Source organism: Mustela lutreola, chromosome 2, assembly GCF_030435805.1.
Source record: "Mustela lutreola isolate mMusLut2 chromosome 2, mMusLut2.pri, whole genome shotgun sequence".
Classification (NCBI taxonomy): Eukaryota; Metazoa; Chordata; class Mammalia; order Carnivora; family Mustelidae; genus Mustela; species Mustela lutreola.
In genome coordinates this window covers 26,956,493-26,971,726 of record NC_081291.1, presented here as the reverse complement: position 1 = coordinate 26,971,726, position 15,234 = coordinate 26,956,493, and the positions used below count along the sequence as shown (strand labels likewise).

Below are 15,234 nucleotides of genomic sequence, written 5' to 3'. Positions count from 1 at the left end.
CCCCATGTTGGGTATAGAGATTACTTAAAAATAAAATCTTAGGGTCACTTAGGGTGACTCAGTTGGTTAAGTGTCTGACACTTGGTTTTAGCTTCGGTTCAGATCATGATCTCAGGATTAGGAGATCGAGCCCTGTGTCAGGCTCTGTGCTCAGTGTGCAGCCTTTTTGAGATTCTCTCTTCCTCTGCCCCCCCTCTACTCACGCTTTCTAAAAATCTTAAAAGAAAAGAAAAGAAAAGGGGGGATGGGGGCACCTGGGTGGCTCAGTCGTTAAGTGCCTGCCTTCGACTCAGGTCATGATCCCAGCATCCTGGAATGGAGCCCCACAAGCTCTACATTGGGCTCCCTACTTGGCAGGAAGCCTGCTTTTCCCCTCCCACTCCCCCTGCTGCGGTCCCTCTCTTGCTGTGACTGTCAAATAAATAAATAAAATCTTTTAAAAAAGGGAGGGAGGTAGAAACTTGAAGAAAAAATGGTAGCTACTACCATTATTAACGATCATATCATACTCCATTTATGGACCTAGTTCTCAAGAGTGCTACTAGAGCCAGAGAATGAGTTCTACGGGAACAGACAGTCATGGCTTGGAGTCTGTATTTTGTGCTTCAAGTTTTCATTCCTTTCCCCAACACTGTAACAGTTTTAGCTTGTGTAGCCTTCCCCTATGAATAAGTCTTCCTGTGCATCTGAGCCGCACAGCTGCCCATTCTGAAACTCATGAGAACGGCATCCTTTTTCTCACATTGATTTTAGTATTTTCATCTCACCATCACCAACTAGAATATGGTACAATAGTCAACAGTTTAAAAATACCATTTATACACATCATTGCCCTCTAGTGCCTAGAGTGATTTTTCCTAGTAATCTGCTTAATTTATCCCCTTGACGTAAAAATTAAAAAAAAGAAAAAAAATCTAGTTAGTGACTCACCAGGTGGAAAAACCTTTTCCCAGGAAATGGAGGTTGATCTCACCAATGACTCTTGCTCTATCTTCCTGATCAAAGCATCTAGCTGTAATCAGAACCACCATCTAAAGTCACAGAGCAGGGCACCCGGGTGGCTCAGTGGGTCTGGCCTCTGCCTTCAGCTCGGTCATGATCTCAGGGTTCTGGGATCGAGTCCGGCATCGGGCTCTCTGCTCCATGGGGAGCCTGCTTCCCCTCTCTCTCTGCCTGCTTGTGATCTCTGTCAAATAAATAAATAAAATCTTTAAAAAAAATAAAATCACAGAGATTTGGATGTTCTGTTATAGATTATCTTTTTTTCAAGCAGAGAGCCTGATGCGGGGCTTGATGCCAGGACCCTGGGATCATGACCTGAGCCGAAAGCAGAGGCTTAACCCACTGAGCCACCCAGGTGCCCCTGTTATAGATTATCTTGAAAGTGTTGGTTGCGCTGGGATGACCACTCAGTACGAACACATTAGACGCATTTCCTCTTCGGTGTCCAACTTTTTTTTCTTAATACTGATTAAATTTTCAATATCCCTCAGTTCTTAAAAACTTGGCCTCCACAGCATTCCTTATACTTTTTATTTATAATATCTTTACAATAAACATGTATTATTTATACAGGGGAGAATCCACAGTGTTTTCAAGGGAGGGAGAAAATAATCTGGATTACTAAAATAGAAATTTTGCATTCCAACTCTATTCCAGGTTTAGACTGATTAACATCTTGAAAAATGAGTCTGTCACCTGTTTAATTGTGGGCTAGTTTGCTCTAAACTTGGGAAAACGTCTAACCTCATTCACGGGGAGAATGGATGAGCGGCTGGACTTTGTGCTTAGCTATTTGTACCTAGCATCTCCATCGGTCCTGTGTGGTAGGTGTTGTCATCCCTGTTGTATAAGTGAGGTTGAGACAGTTTACATAAATGAGTCCAAACGTGCACATAAGCCCTTCTCTAATCACAGGGAAACCATCCGAAAGGCATATGTCACTGAAGATGGAACAAGGTGCCATTGTGGTGTAAATAGTAACAAATTACGACCAACTCTGACCCAGAAACTGCTGAAGGACAGGATCTAAGTACCTGGACTGGTAGAAGGTAGGTGCTCAGAGATGACCTGACTTCTGCTGCTGCCTTCAGTAATTAAATGCTAGCTATATTTAAAAAAAAAAAATGCTAGTTATAAATTCAGTCACAAACTTAGTCTCCACAGATAGAGGCAGGTTTGTTACTCAAATGCAAATCTAACTACATGTGAAATCCTAAAAGTAGAACCTTTGGCTAAATAACCTTCCTGGTATTTTTTCCATTTCTTTTTTTTTTTTTTTTTTTTTTTTAAAGATTTTATTTATTTATTTGACAGAGAGAGATCACAAGTAGGCAGAGACACAGGCAGAGAGAGAGAGGAGGAAGCAGGCTCCCTGCTGAGCAGAGAGCCCGATGCGGGACTCGATCCCAGGACCCTGAGATCATGACCTGAGCCGAAGGCAGCGGCTTAACCCACTGAGCCACCCAGGCGCCCTATTTTTTCCATTTCAAAAACCTAGACAGACGATGAATATACTTAAGTCTATGAAGCATAACGCCAAACTGGACAGTGGACCTTGGAACGCCCCTCTACCTGCTCCCCTCCCCCAACACAGGCTTCTTGGTCTATAAGCCATCCCTCGGGGAAGAGCAGCAATCCCTTTTCCTCAAAGGCTCTAGAATAGTACCACTGGCACCTGAAAGTGCATCTTTAAACACAGTTCAGGACTGGGGAGCTTCTGGGACCATAACTTTAACCCAGCCTTCCATAACAGTCTTTTCACCTTCTGTTACAAAACACGACACGGCAATAACGGCAATGAATCGCTTCAGCCTTTTCACCTCTGCGGAGGCTAAAACAACTTCTCCAACATATAAAGGGGCTGGAAAGCTAATTTCCTGTGAAAGTAATACACAGCCTGGCCCTGGCATTTTAGTTCCCAGGAGAGCCGAAATAAGTCCATTGACCAAAACTCCATGTACAATTGTCTTTCCAAACTTGGTGTGTTTTGCAAAATCTTCATTTAAATGCAAAGGATTAACATCCCCCGTTAATTCTGAGAAGGCAGCCACGTCCCTCTGTGTGAAGACCCTGCTGAGTTCAGCCCGGTCTCCAACTCTGACGTGTGTCTGCTCAATGCGCTGCCGATTCACCACTGGTTGGCTCAGGCAGATTCTCCTCTGAACCCCAACCCACCACAGATAATGGCGGGAAATTACTGGGAACATCTTCAGCACTGTCAAATCCTAGCAATCGGAGCTTTAAAACGGCTTCAGTCTTCAGACAGCTTATTGTCACCAAAAGGTGCTTTTGAGAGCAGAGGAATGTTTCTGCAATTGAAAACTATTCAATCCAATACTAGTTCCCTACTATTACCAGATAAGGCAAGCAGAAATGGAGAAACCTGTAAGAGAAAGAAAAAAGTTAAGGAAATCTGGGGAGAAATTGCACTGCAACACAGGGCATGTGGAAACGTGCCTCGTTTCCTAGGGTACGTGAGGCTGACGCAGTGGCATCTCAAAGAGCACACTTAGAGGTAGCCTCAAATACATAAATCATCATCATAAGTTTACAAAGAGTCTTCTAATATTTTAGGCACTAGGTATTAAGCAACAAATGGAAAGTTAAGACTTTTCCACAAGAGTTCCAAGTTTCATCCCCAAACATCTCCCATACAATCTAAAATCTAAGTGCTTTCTCTCACACTTCCAGAAGCAATGTAGTCCTTATTCCTCCCCCCTGCCCGCCGTGGATAATTTTAATCCATACTAGATTTATGCAAGCAAAAAATGGGACATGTATTAAAAAAGCAGTTTGAGGGACGCCTGGGTGGCTCAGTTGGTAGGACGACTGCCTTCGGCTCAGGTCATGATCCCGGAGTCCTGGGATCGAGTCCCGCATCGGGCTCCCAGCTCTGCGGGGAGTCTGCTTCTCTCTCTGACCTTCTCCTCGCTCATGTTCTCTCTCTCACTGTCTCTGTCTCAAATAAATAAATAAAATCTTTAAAAAAAAAAGCAGTTTGAGGGGTGCCCAGGTGGCTTAGTCAGTTGGGTGTCTGACTTTTGACTTTAGCTCAGGTCATGATCTTGGCGTCTTGGGACTGAGCTCTATGTTGGCCTCCTCGCTCAGCATGGAGTCTGCTTGAGATTCTTTCCCTCACCTCTCCCTTAGCATCCCCCCCCTCCATGGGCCCAGCACGCTGGGGCCCGAACTCTGCTTCGTTCTCTCTCAAAAATAAATCTTAAAAAAAAAAAAAAAGAAAAAAAAGAAAAAGCTGTTTGACCCCTTCTCAGCCTTGTTTGGAATATGTGAAGGAAGCCTTTACCTGAATTACTCTGAAAGCGCATTTCTTGCCTTTATAGGATCCTAACAGAGTCAAAGAGCTCCACAACTTGACAAGACCACTGTAGAGAGATCAACAATGAATGCATAAGGATTTGTCTCTGCGATATCTCTCTAGTACTTTTGTGATGGGCCAGACAGCTAAATTAGTTCTAAAAAACCCTAATTTAAATGAGAAAACTTGAGTAGATGTGCTGCCAAAGAGAGCCCTAAATGAGAAAACTTTAAAAGTAAAAGCACAGTATCTCATAGGCAAAGAATAAAATAAACTGCAATTAGGAATGTTTCTAAAATATACATTTTTGAGTTTGCAACCATGGCTATCAATTGGGAAACACAACAGCTATAAGCAAATTATGAGTTTTGTTCTTTATGTCTAAGCTCCTGGGGGATAAGTGTTCATATCCATCCCAGTTTAAAATTCCCAAAACTACTCAGAGTTCATAAGACAAGCCTCTTCTTAGAGAAGAGTATTTTTGCTCTATTTCTCCATCCATGTCTCTCCTCTATTATACTACAAAGGTGCCTCTGTCTGTCATACCTGCTACATATCCTCAAGATGGCTGACAGGGTCTTCTCTTCGTAGGTTAGGACGTCCAAGGGTAACGCTGCATCAACCTAAGTATGGAAAAATACTATTAGCAGACTATTATTGTTGCTATTTATTATTATTATTTTTAAAATTTTATTTATTTATTTGACAGAGAGAGGGAGATAGGGAGAGAGGGAACATAAGCAGGGCGGAGTGGGAGAGGGAGAAGCAGGCTTCCCACTGAGCAAGGAGCCTGATGTGGGGATCGATCCCAGGACCCTGGGATTATGACCCAAGCTGAAGACAGAAGCTTAACAACTGAGCCATCTAGGCTCCCCTCGCAATTTATTTTTTTAAGGTAATCTCTACCCAATGTGGGGCCTGAACTCACAACTGCGAGATCAAGAGTTGTATGCTCCAGTGATTGAGGTAGCAAGGTACCTTCTCCCATCACTGAGTTCTTTTTTTTTTTTTTTAAAGATTTTATTTATTTATTTGGAGGGCAGCAGAGTGGCTTAGTCATTAAATGTCTGCCTTCGGCTCAGGTCATGATCCCAGGTTCCTGGGATTGAGTCCCACGTTGGGCTCTCTGCTTGGTGGGAACCCCACTTGCTTCTCCCTCTTCCACTCCCCCTGTTTGTGTTCCCTCTCTCGATATCTCTCTCTCTGTCAAATAAATAAATAAATAAAATCTTAAAAAAAAAAAAAAGATTATATTTATTTGAGAGCAAGCTAGAGAGAGAGAGAAAGAGCAAGTATAAGCAGGAGCAGAGGGAGCAGACTCCCTGCTGAACAGCGAGCCTAACACAGGGCTCCATCCCTGGATTCTGGGATCACGACCCAAGTCGAAGGCAGATGCTTAACAGACTGAGCTACCCAGGAGCCCCCATCATCACTAGTGTTAAAGTCTTACAATTAATCCTGTCAACTGCTATTCTCCTCTAAAAAAGCAATATTTTATTTGGTGGTGCTGGAGTATTGGGACTGCTTATTTACAATTATCCCTGTCTGGAATGTTCTTCCTGTAACTCTTCCTGACTCTTTACCCTTCAAAAGTCTTCGTTTAAATCGTTCCATCCCTGGGGGCACCTGGATGGCTCAGTTAGTTGAGCAGGAGACTTTCGATCTCAGGGTTAAAAAAGAAAAAGTTCCATCCCTGATCCCCAGGATTAAGCTCAACTGCCTGCTAGGTTGTTTCACATACAGAAACCATCTACTTCCTCTCTCATAACATTCTTCATTCTGGAACCGGGTATTACACCTGATAAAAGGTGCACACTTTTCTCTTAAACTTTTTATTTTGAAAAATTGGAATCACAAGGTACAATGTATTTTAAAGGAAGGTTCTATGCACCCCCGGTAATACAGTATCAAACCCAAAAACCTAAAATTGATAAACCAGTTTATTCAGATTTTGACAGTCATACACGCATTCATATTTGTCTGTGCGTGTGTGTGTGCATACTTCTCTGCAATCTTCCCACACAGAGCGTTTCATGCAACCACTATCATAACCACCAAGATGGTATCTCATCTGGGAGATACCATCACCAGAATTAGATCATCACCACACGGCTGCTCTCCTACGTCGTTTTAGTCACACCCACTCCTCCCCCCAACCCCTAACCACGTATCTTTCTCCAGTTTATATACTTACTTACTTCAGCTGCATGATACAAATGGGATCACCCGGAATGTTACCTTTTGGTATTAGCTTTTTCACTTAGCATAATTCTCTGGAGATTCAGTTAAGTTTTTATGTGTATCTACAGTTTGTTCCTTTTTATTACTGATTATATTCTACGGTATGAATATATCATGAACGTTTAACCACTCACAGAAGGACATCTGGCTTATTTCTGCTTTTGGGCTCCTACAAATAAAGCTACGATGAACACTCACATAAAAGTTTTGTGTGAACATTAAGTTTTCACTTCTCTAGGACAAATGCCTAGGTGTATAACTGCTGGGTAGTAGAGCATATGCATGTTTAGTTGTTTTTAGAAACTGTCAAATGGTATTCTGAAGTGTCTATGCCATTCTGCATTCCCATTAGCAATGAAGGAGTGACCCAGTTTCTCTACATCCTCACCAGCATTTAGTATTATCACCATTTTCTAAAATTTTATTTTCAGTTGCTCTGTTAGGTGTGTAGTGATAGCTCGCTGTGTTTTAATTTTTTATTTACTTTTTAATTTTTTTATTTTTAATTTTTTTTAATTTTTATTATTTTTTTAATTTACTTTTTAAAAAAAAGATTTTATTTATTTATTTGACAGAGAGATCATAAGTAGGCATAGAGGCAGGCAGAGAGAGGAGGAACCAGGCTCCCTGCCTGACGGGCCCCAGGATCCTGAGATCATGACCTGAGCTAAAGGCAGAGGCTTAACCCACTGAGCCACCCAGGCACCCCTATTTACTTGTTTTTTTAAAGATTTTATTGTTGGGCGCCTGGGTGGCTCAGTGGGTTAAGCCGCTGCCTTCGGCTCAGGTCATGATCTCAGGGTCCTGGGATCGAGTCCCGCATCGGGCTCTCTGCTCAGTGGGGAGCCTGCTTCCCTTCCTTCTCTCTCTGCCTGCTGTGATCTCTCTCTGTCAAATAAATAAATAAAATCTTTAAAAAAAAAAAAAAAGATTTTATTGTTAAGTAATCCTGACACCCAACATGGGGCTCAAATGCACAACCAAGAGTCAAGAGATCAAGAGTCTCATGCTCCTTCAACTGAGCCAGTCAGGTGCCCCTCCCCCATTTTGTTTTCTGGGGCTTTTTTTGAGCTTATTGTGTTGTTGTTTTTTAAATTTTTATTTATTTATTTGAGAGAGAGAGACAGTGAGAGAGAGCACGAGAAAGCAGAAGGTCAGAGGGAGAAGCAGACTCCCCCTGGAGCTGGGAGCCCAATGCAGAACTCGATCCTGGGACTCCAGGATCATGACCTGAGCTGAAGGCAGTTGCTTAAGCAACTGAGCCACTCAGACACCCTGAGCTTATTGTGTTTTTAAGGTGTGTTTCCCTAATGGCTAATAATGCTGAATATCTTTTCATTCATGTGTTTCTCTGTCCACAGTACATCTTTTTTTCTAAAATGTCTATTTGTATCTTTTACACACTTTCAAGTTGAAATGTTTGGTTTTCTTTACTATGGAGCTTTTAGAGTTTGTTTTATTTTTATTTTTTGAAAGATTTTTCATTTATTTTTGAGACAGAGAGAGAACAAGCATGCATGGGGGGGAGGAGAAGGAGAAGCAGACTCCCTGCCGAGAAGGAAGCCCAATTCCGGGCTCAATCCCAGGACCCTGGCATCGTGACCTGAGCCCAAGGCAGACGCTTAACTGACTGAGCCACCCAGGCGCCTAAGAGTTCTTTTTACATTTTATTTTATTTTTTAAAAAAAGATTTTATTTATTTATTTGACAGACGGAGATCACAGAGAAGGAGGCAGAGAGAGAGGAGGAAGCAGGCTCCCTGCTGAGCAGAGAGCCCGATGTGGGGCTCGATTCCAGGACCCTGGGATCATGTCCTGAGCTGAAGGCAGAGGCTTTAACCCACTGAGCCACCCAGGCGCCCCTCTTTTTTACATTTTATATATGTGGTTTACAATTAGTCTCCCCCAGTCTATAATTTGTCTTTTCATCCTCTTACCTGAGTCTGCTGTGGAGTAAATGTTTTTAATTTTAATGAGATGCTTATCAGATTTTGATTTGATAAAATATATGAATCAGGAAATAATTTCCTAAATCATCTTTGTTCTCTCTCAAAATTCTGCTTATTTTCAAGTAAATGCTAACATGGGACTACTCAGTGCGCTGGTCTATGATAAAATAAGAGGCTGTAACACAATGTAAATAAAAAATATCACTAAGTACATTGTTTAGTTCAGCTCAGTTTGTTTTTTTTAAGTTTATTTATTTATTTATTTATTTATTTATTTTTAGTAATCTCTACACCAGTGTGGGGCTCTAACTCATGATTCTAAGATCAAGCATTGCAAGCTCTTCTGATAGCTCACCTCAAGGTTTGCTTACAGAGACTTTCTCAGTAAGGAAGGAGTGTGCTGATTTTGGTGTGAATCACAAATTTTCACAATGGGCAAAAAAACTGCACAGGGTGCCTGGGTGGCTCAGGCAGTTATGTGTCTGACTCTTGATTTTAGGTCGGACTGTGATCTAGGGTCCTGAGCTGAGCCCTGGTTGGACTCTGTGCTCAATGTGGTGTCTGCTTGGGGTTCTCTTTCCCTCTCCCGCTACCGCTCCCCCTGCTCACATACACCCTCTTTAAATAAATAAAATCTTAAAAAACAAAACAAAACAAAAAAACCCCAAAAAACTATTTGCAGGTTGTCAGTCTGGGCCACAGTGTGTATAGCACGGCACTAAAACATTTGTCTAACACATTCCTTGTCAAATACACAAAGGCATATTAGAAAAGACCTACCCAAAACTCATCATTTCTGAAAGTCTGCTTCTGCAGTGTCAAGTATGTTTCTAAAGTTTTAAAATAAGCATTTGGAAAAGCACTGTTTCGGTATTTCTTACAAAAATCTTGGGAATGTTCAATCTACCAAGTGATTCATACCTCCCCAAAGAGGTCCTTCAAGGCTGAAATAAGCAGCTGTTTGAACTGTGCAGCATTCAGTCCAACCCCACGATCCTGAAATTCTCTACAAAAACATTAAAAAGAAAAAAATGTATTAAATTCCATACTATCCAGATTCATAAAAATGTCATTACAAATAGAACTAAAGAGACTGAACTTACAGGGAGACTTTCATATAATGGTACTCAGAGGGATTTTTGTAAACTATTCTTTCATATGTGGTGGCTGGGGTTGGCATCTTTTCCAAAGCTGAACACATCTAGAAATTAAAGGCAAGAGGGCTACAAATTAGCAAGGTACAAGCTGTTTTTCACTCCCCACCCCCCATTTTTTAAATGAGAATTTTTTTTAAGGTTTTATTTATTTATTTGACAGATATCACAAGTAGGCAGAGAAGCAGGCAGAGAGAGAGAGAGGAGAAAACAGGCTCCCCACTGAGCAGAGAGCCTGATGCGGGACTCAATCCCAGGACCCAGGGATCATGACCTGAGCCAAAGGCAGAGGCTTTAACCCACTGAGCCACTCAGGCTTCCCTTAAATGAGAATTTAACCCATTTTTATTTTTTTAAATTTTAAAATTTTTTTTAAATTTTTAAAAAGATTTTATTTATTTATTTGACAGAGATCACAAGTAGGCAGAAAGGCAGGCGTTGGCAGGAGGGTGGGGGGAAGCAGGCTCCCTGCTGAGCAAAGAGCTTGATTCAGGGCTTAATTCCAGGACCCTGAGATAATGACCTGAGCTGAAGGCAGAGATTTAACCCACTGAGCCACCCAGGTGCCCCTTGATTTCTTTTCTTTTTTTTTTTTAATAATTTTTTTATTTATCAGAGAGAGAAGGGGGGAGAGAGCAAGCACAGGCAGAGAGAATGGCAGGCAGAGGCAGAGGGAGAAGCAGGCTCCCTGCTGAGCAAGGAGCCAGATGTGGGACTCGATCCCAGGACGCTGGGATCATGACCTGAGCCGAAGGCAGCTGCTTAACCAACTGAGCCACCCAGGCGTCCCTTGATTTCTTTTTTTAAAGTAAGTTCTACACCCAGTGTGTGGCTTGAACTCACAACCCTGAGATCAAGAGTTGCATGCTCTACCAAATAAGCCAGAGAGGCATCCCAGACCCATTTGATTTTTTTTCAAGCTTATTATTTATCTAAGTAATCTCTACATCCAAAGTGAGGCTTGAACTCATGACCCTGAGTTCAAGTCACATGCTCCTCTGAACGACCCAGGCACCCCTTGCCTTTCTTTTTTTCTTTCTCCCTTTCTTTCTTCTTCTTCTTCTTCTTTTTTTTTTTTTTTAAACCCATTTGATTTTTAAAAGAACTCCTAGTATAGTAATTCATTTATTTCTGGTTAAACCAAATTTACCCATAAAGACGCAAAGATTTTCGACATGCCACACTGCTGTACTCTCAAATCCTAATAATATAATCCCAATGGACACTTTTTTTTACTAAGTACCTAGCTCTGGGCTAAAAGCCCCACATGCCTTAAGTCATAAGTTTTCAAAATGATCCTATGAGGAAAAGCTATTATTATTCCCACTTTCCCCCCAATCCATTTTTGAGAAGAGGACACTGAGGCTTGGCAAAGAGAGGTAACGCTTGCCCAAGGACACACAGATTCCAAACACTCCTGAGTCCCTCAAGACCACTCTGGTTCAATGCTTCCTAATTAAAAAACAAACAAACAAACAAAACGACACCTGGGTGGCTCAGTCAGTTATGCATCTGCCTTCTGCTCAGGTCATGATCCCGGGGTCCTGACATCCTGAGCATCGGGCTCCTTGATCTGTGGGGAGCCTGCTTCTCCCTCTACATGCTGCTTCCCCTGCTTGTGCATCATCTCTAACCAATAAATAAAATCTTAAAAAAAAAAAATAGCATACAGGAATAAAATGTAGGATCTTCTTGTTTGCCCTCAGTCAACACAGAACATGAAGAGGAGAATGAGAAGTGGTAGCTCTGCTGTTCCATCCCATGCTGGATCTGCCTCTTCTGTCTGAAGGTCAGGTGTATACAGAGCTATTTGGCAGCCCCTACCCCCCACAAAGGGCTGAGCTTAAAAAGCAAGGGGTTTGAGAAGAGGGATTCCTGGAATGGGCAATGAATATCATTTCTAATAGACCTGGATCCTTCAAGAATTCAGAACATGCTGGTCCCCTGGGGATAATCTGTCACTGGCTCCACTCCTACCTCACTCCCCCTCTGGATAGCCCCTATTCATCCTTTACATTTTAGCTTAAAGCTCACCTCTTCCAGGAACTTTACCTCCTCAAGAAAGCCATATTTTGGACACCTTATTCTACATTAGATTCACTTGTTTTGCAATCTCTTAATACTATTTGTTCAATATCTGGTTCCCCAATAAAGAAACCAGGAAACTGAGGGCCAACCAAAGAAAGGGACTTAGCCAAGGCCACATAGCTATAAACCAGCATTTATAAAACCTTTGCACCAGGCTCAGTTCCAACCACTCCTAGATGATATCCTCAGAGAAAAGGAGAAGTTAGGGTCAAGGAGCTACATCCAAGCATCCACTTAGAAACATGAATAGTTACTGTGTCTGGCACAGAGTAGGTATTCAATAAAACTTACTGAATGTGATAAGTATTAGGCCTGTATGTTTGAGGATACTTTTGCTTTCAAGAAAGACTGCAGGGGCGCCTGGGTGGCTCAGCGGGTTAAGTTGCTGCCTTCCGCTCAGGTTATGAACTCGGAGTCCTGGGATAGAACCCCACATTGGGCTCTCTGCTCAGCAGGGAGCCTGCTTCCTCCTCTCTCTCTGCCTGCCTCTCTGCCTGCTTGTGATCTCTTTCAAATAAATAAATAAAATCTTTAAAGAAAAAAAAAAAAAAGAAAGAAAGAAAGACTGCAGAAATAACCACCTGATGATTTTTTCCCCAATCATTAGAGTTGTGCCTGACTAGAAGGGCAGAGAGAATAGAGCCCTCAATCACTTCATTCATTGTCTGGCACCCGAAGGGTGTTTTTTTTAAGAGTCACCCTCAGTCTTGATGGAGTTGGCTGTCTGAGCTAGGGGAATGAGATTTGGCCTGAAGCTCAGGATGCCAATAACAATGAAGACTTTTCTGGAAATGGATGATAATGGTTCCATAACAGTGTTAACATACTTTGCATCAATGGGCTGTACCCTTAAAAATGGCCATTTTAAGTTATGTATATTTGACCAAAAAAGACTTAAGGAGCAAGTGTTTACTGAGCAGTGACCTCCCCAAAGGCCTCAGCCTCAGCCTCAGAGGCAGTGACAGTATTGCCCTCTGCAGGCTGTCCCGAGATTAAGGGAGAGCATGCCTGGGTACCCTTCCTACAGCCAGGCTCACTGTAACAATGGAAGAACTTCCACAGCTCTTGCTATCATCATCTTTGAAGCCAGCCTTTGTAATGGCTGTAGGGATGCTCATTAAGTGACCTACAATCATAGGTGTCCCTAATTCCACCTGCTGCCCACTCTCCCCCAACCTAGTCTCTACAGCAGTCAGACTGAGCCAGTTAAAACCTATTCGAGCCCTCGCCATTCCTCTGCTCAAAACCTAGCCATGGTTCCCGTTTTACTGAGAGTAAACCCAAAGGACTTACAGGCCCGGCAAGGCCTTACCCTGAACTGTACCGCTGCCTCCTCCCCCAGCTCTGACCATGCTCCCTTGCTCACTGCCCTCCACCAGACTCCTAGCTCTTCCTCACACACCGTTTCCCTCCCGCCTCTGCGCCTCGCTCCCAGCTTTTCCGCACGCTGGGAACACTCCTCCTCCAGGTAACCAGATGGCTCGCTCCCTCGTTTCTTTCACGGCTTTGATCAACTCGCACCCCTCGGTTTGGTCCGGTGGCTGTTCTAATACGGCAGCCCCTCCACGCCCCTGTTCTAGTTTTCCCCCACAGCACTTAACCACCTTCTGACACAACTACGTAATTCATTTATTCGCTCTGTACTTCCCTCCCCCACCCAACAGAATATACACTCCGCAAGAAACCGAGTTCTATCCTGTTCACGACTGTTTCGCAGATATCGAAAAGTGCATCACACACAGTATGCATCCAATATATAAGTTTTGGGCCAAATCAATCATATTAAAAGAAAAGGAAAAAAAATGCTCAGTCCCCTACTGCTGGACACTTCAGTTGTTTTAAACCTTTTTTTTTTTTTTTTTTTTAAACGACCATCCGCCATTTATTTGGCGCCCACCTGGCGCCGGGCGCATGCGGTCTGCACACGTGATTCCGCTCACTCCTCGCAGCCACCATCTGCTGCCGAGACCCTGTTGTACAGATACCCGGGGACGTGCGAGGCCGGAGCTCGCCAGCAGCCCACTGCGTCCTAGGCCGGAGCAGATAGGTATTTCAGATGGTCGCGCGCCGGCCGCCGTAACTCTTCGCTTGCGCATGCGTACCTGTTGCGTACGGCCATGCGTCACGAGTGTGGCCGACTGAGCTCATTCCCGGCAAAAACCGCTCTTTCAAGGGCTTCTGCTTACCTGCTTTCGATAAGATTAGTCTGGCGCCTCCCTGATTCCTGTTCACTGCAAGAACCCACCAAAGCTGGAAGCTCCTCTGCAGTGGCCAGACCCCTGGGCCCAGGAAACTCCGGGGTTACTTACGTTTGGCTCCTGTCTGTTTCGCTCCCCGGAAGCGTAATGGCTAGGCGCGGATATGACGTCACCGCGCGGCGTCCTCCTTGGAACCTGGGCGTGAATCCTGCAGGAGCTCAGACTGGCCGAGCTCAGTGCCCCCTGGTGCCCGTTTCAGAGAAAACTCTGTGACCAAATGTGTGTATGGGGTACTGGACTCCGGACGTATTTATTCGTCCCAGGAGCTCGCTTTCATGGTCATGCATTTTTCCATGCATTCATTCACTCATCTTTCTATGTAGCATCTCTTCTGCTGAGCATCTTCCATCAAGCACCCCAAGGACTGGAGCCACTCCTAATGTCCCTTGAGGCGCCCAGGCCATAGTAGGTTATCCATCTGGGTTGACATAAGCTCCAGATGGTCCTGTCTTCAGATGTAAGCTCGGTTTCATCTCTGCATTTATTCATGCTGACTCACTATTAGTGCTGGTACTGGGAACCCAGCAGAGAACAAGAAGATACGGCCCTGTACTCGTGAAACTGATAGTGTTTGTAAATAATAATAATATAATAATAACAACAACAACAATACTAATATTTATTTAGTACCTTCTTCGGGCCAGGCGTCATGAAAAAAAAAATTTCTTATGTTAAGTCGTGGAACTCACACAACCTTAAGGTAGCTATTACTATGAATCGTCCCCATTTTACAATGGGAGGGACTGAGGTCTGAGAGACTGTTACTTGCCCAAGACCACCCAGGTGTAAACAGTGAAGCAGGCGGTCTGACTTTAGATGGTGCTGTCCATACTGCCCCATACTACCATCAGTTGTGTGGCATGAGTCAAGGGTGTGTGGGGGAGAGGCACTGGGGCTGCTAAAACTTGAGTGTAAGCCCCATGAGCATGAAGCCTTGTCTGTGCTGGCTCACCGTTGCATTCCAGTGCCTGGCACTCAACACACAGCACACCGTTAGTGAATGCAGTAGTCCCCAGGTGGGTGTGCTGATTCTGCCTGGGTTGGAGGTAGAGGGTTGCCCGGCACAGGCACACATGAGCCTGAGTCAGCTGGGACCTTCTCTCTTGTGTCTTTTCTTTGTTTGTTTCTTTCCTTTTTTTTTTTTTTTTTTAAGATTTTATTTATTTATTTGACAGACAGAGATCACAAGGAGGCAGAGAGGCAGGCAGAGAGAGGAAGGGAAGCAGG

At 43.6% G+C, this 15,234-nt stretch overlaps 2 protein-coding genes across 4 annotated transcripts; both read right to left on the bottom strand.

Moving 5' to 3' along the window:
- Positions 1–2,470: 2,470 nt before the first annotated feature.
- Positions 2,471–3,209, bottom strand: HTD2 (hydroxyacyl-thioester dehydratase type 2). The gene has a single exon (XM_059161316.1). It carries the CDS (start codon positions 3,207–3,209, stop codon positions 2,703–2,705), a length of 507 nt encoding a protein of 168 aa, XP_059017299.1. The 3' UTR covers positions 2,471–2,702.
- A 38-nt stretch (positions 3,210–3,247) lies between these two features.
- Positions 3,248–14,139, bottom strand: RPP14 (ribonuclease P/MRP subunit p14). 3 transcript variants are annotated; one of them, XM_059161319.1, is made up of 6 exons: positions 14,059–14,139; positions 9,611–9,708; positions 9,429–9,513; positions 4,865–4,941; positions 4,307–4,385; positions 3,248–3,385 (listed from the first exon to the last, which is right to left on the bottom strand). In XM_059161319.1, the coding sequence occupies exons 2-6, from the start codon at positions 9,706–9,708 to the stop codon at positions 3,329–3,331; spliced, it is 396 nt and encodes a 131-aa protein (XP_059017302.1). In that variant the 5' UTR covers positions 14,059–14,139; the 3' UTR covers positions 3,248–3,328. The 3 variants fall into 3 exon arrangements, with proteins under 3 accessions (XP_059017302.1, XP_059017301.1, XP_059017300.1); XM_059161318.1 differs by having other exon boundaries at positions 13,936–14,074; XM_059161317.1 differs by lacking the exon at positions 14,059–14,139 and adding an exon at positions 13,647–13,861.
- Between the last annotated feature and the right edge of the window lie 1,095 nt (positions 14,140–15,234).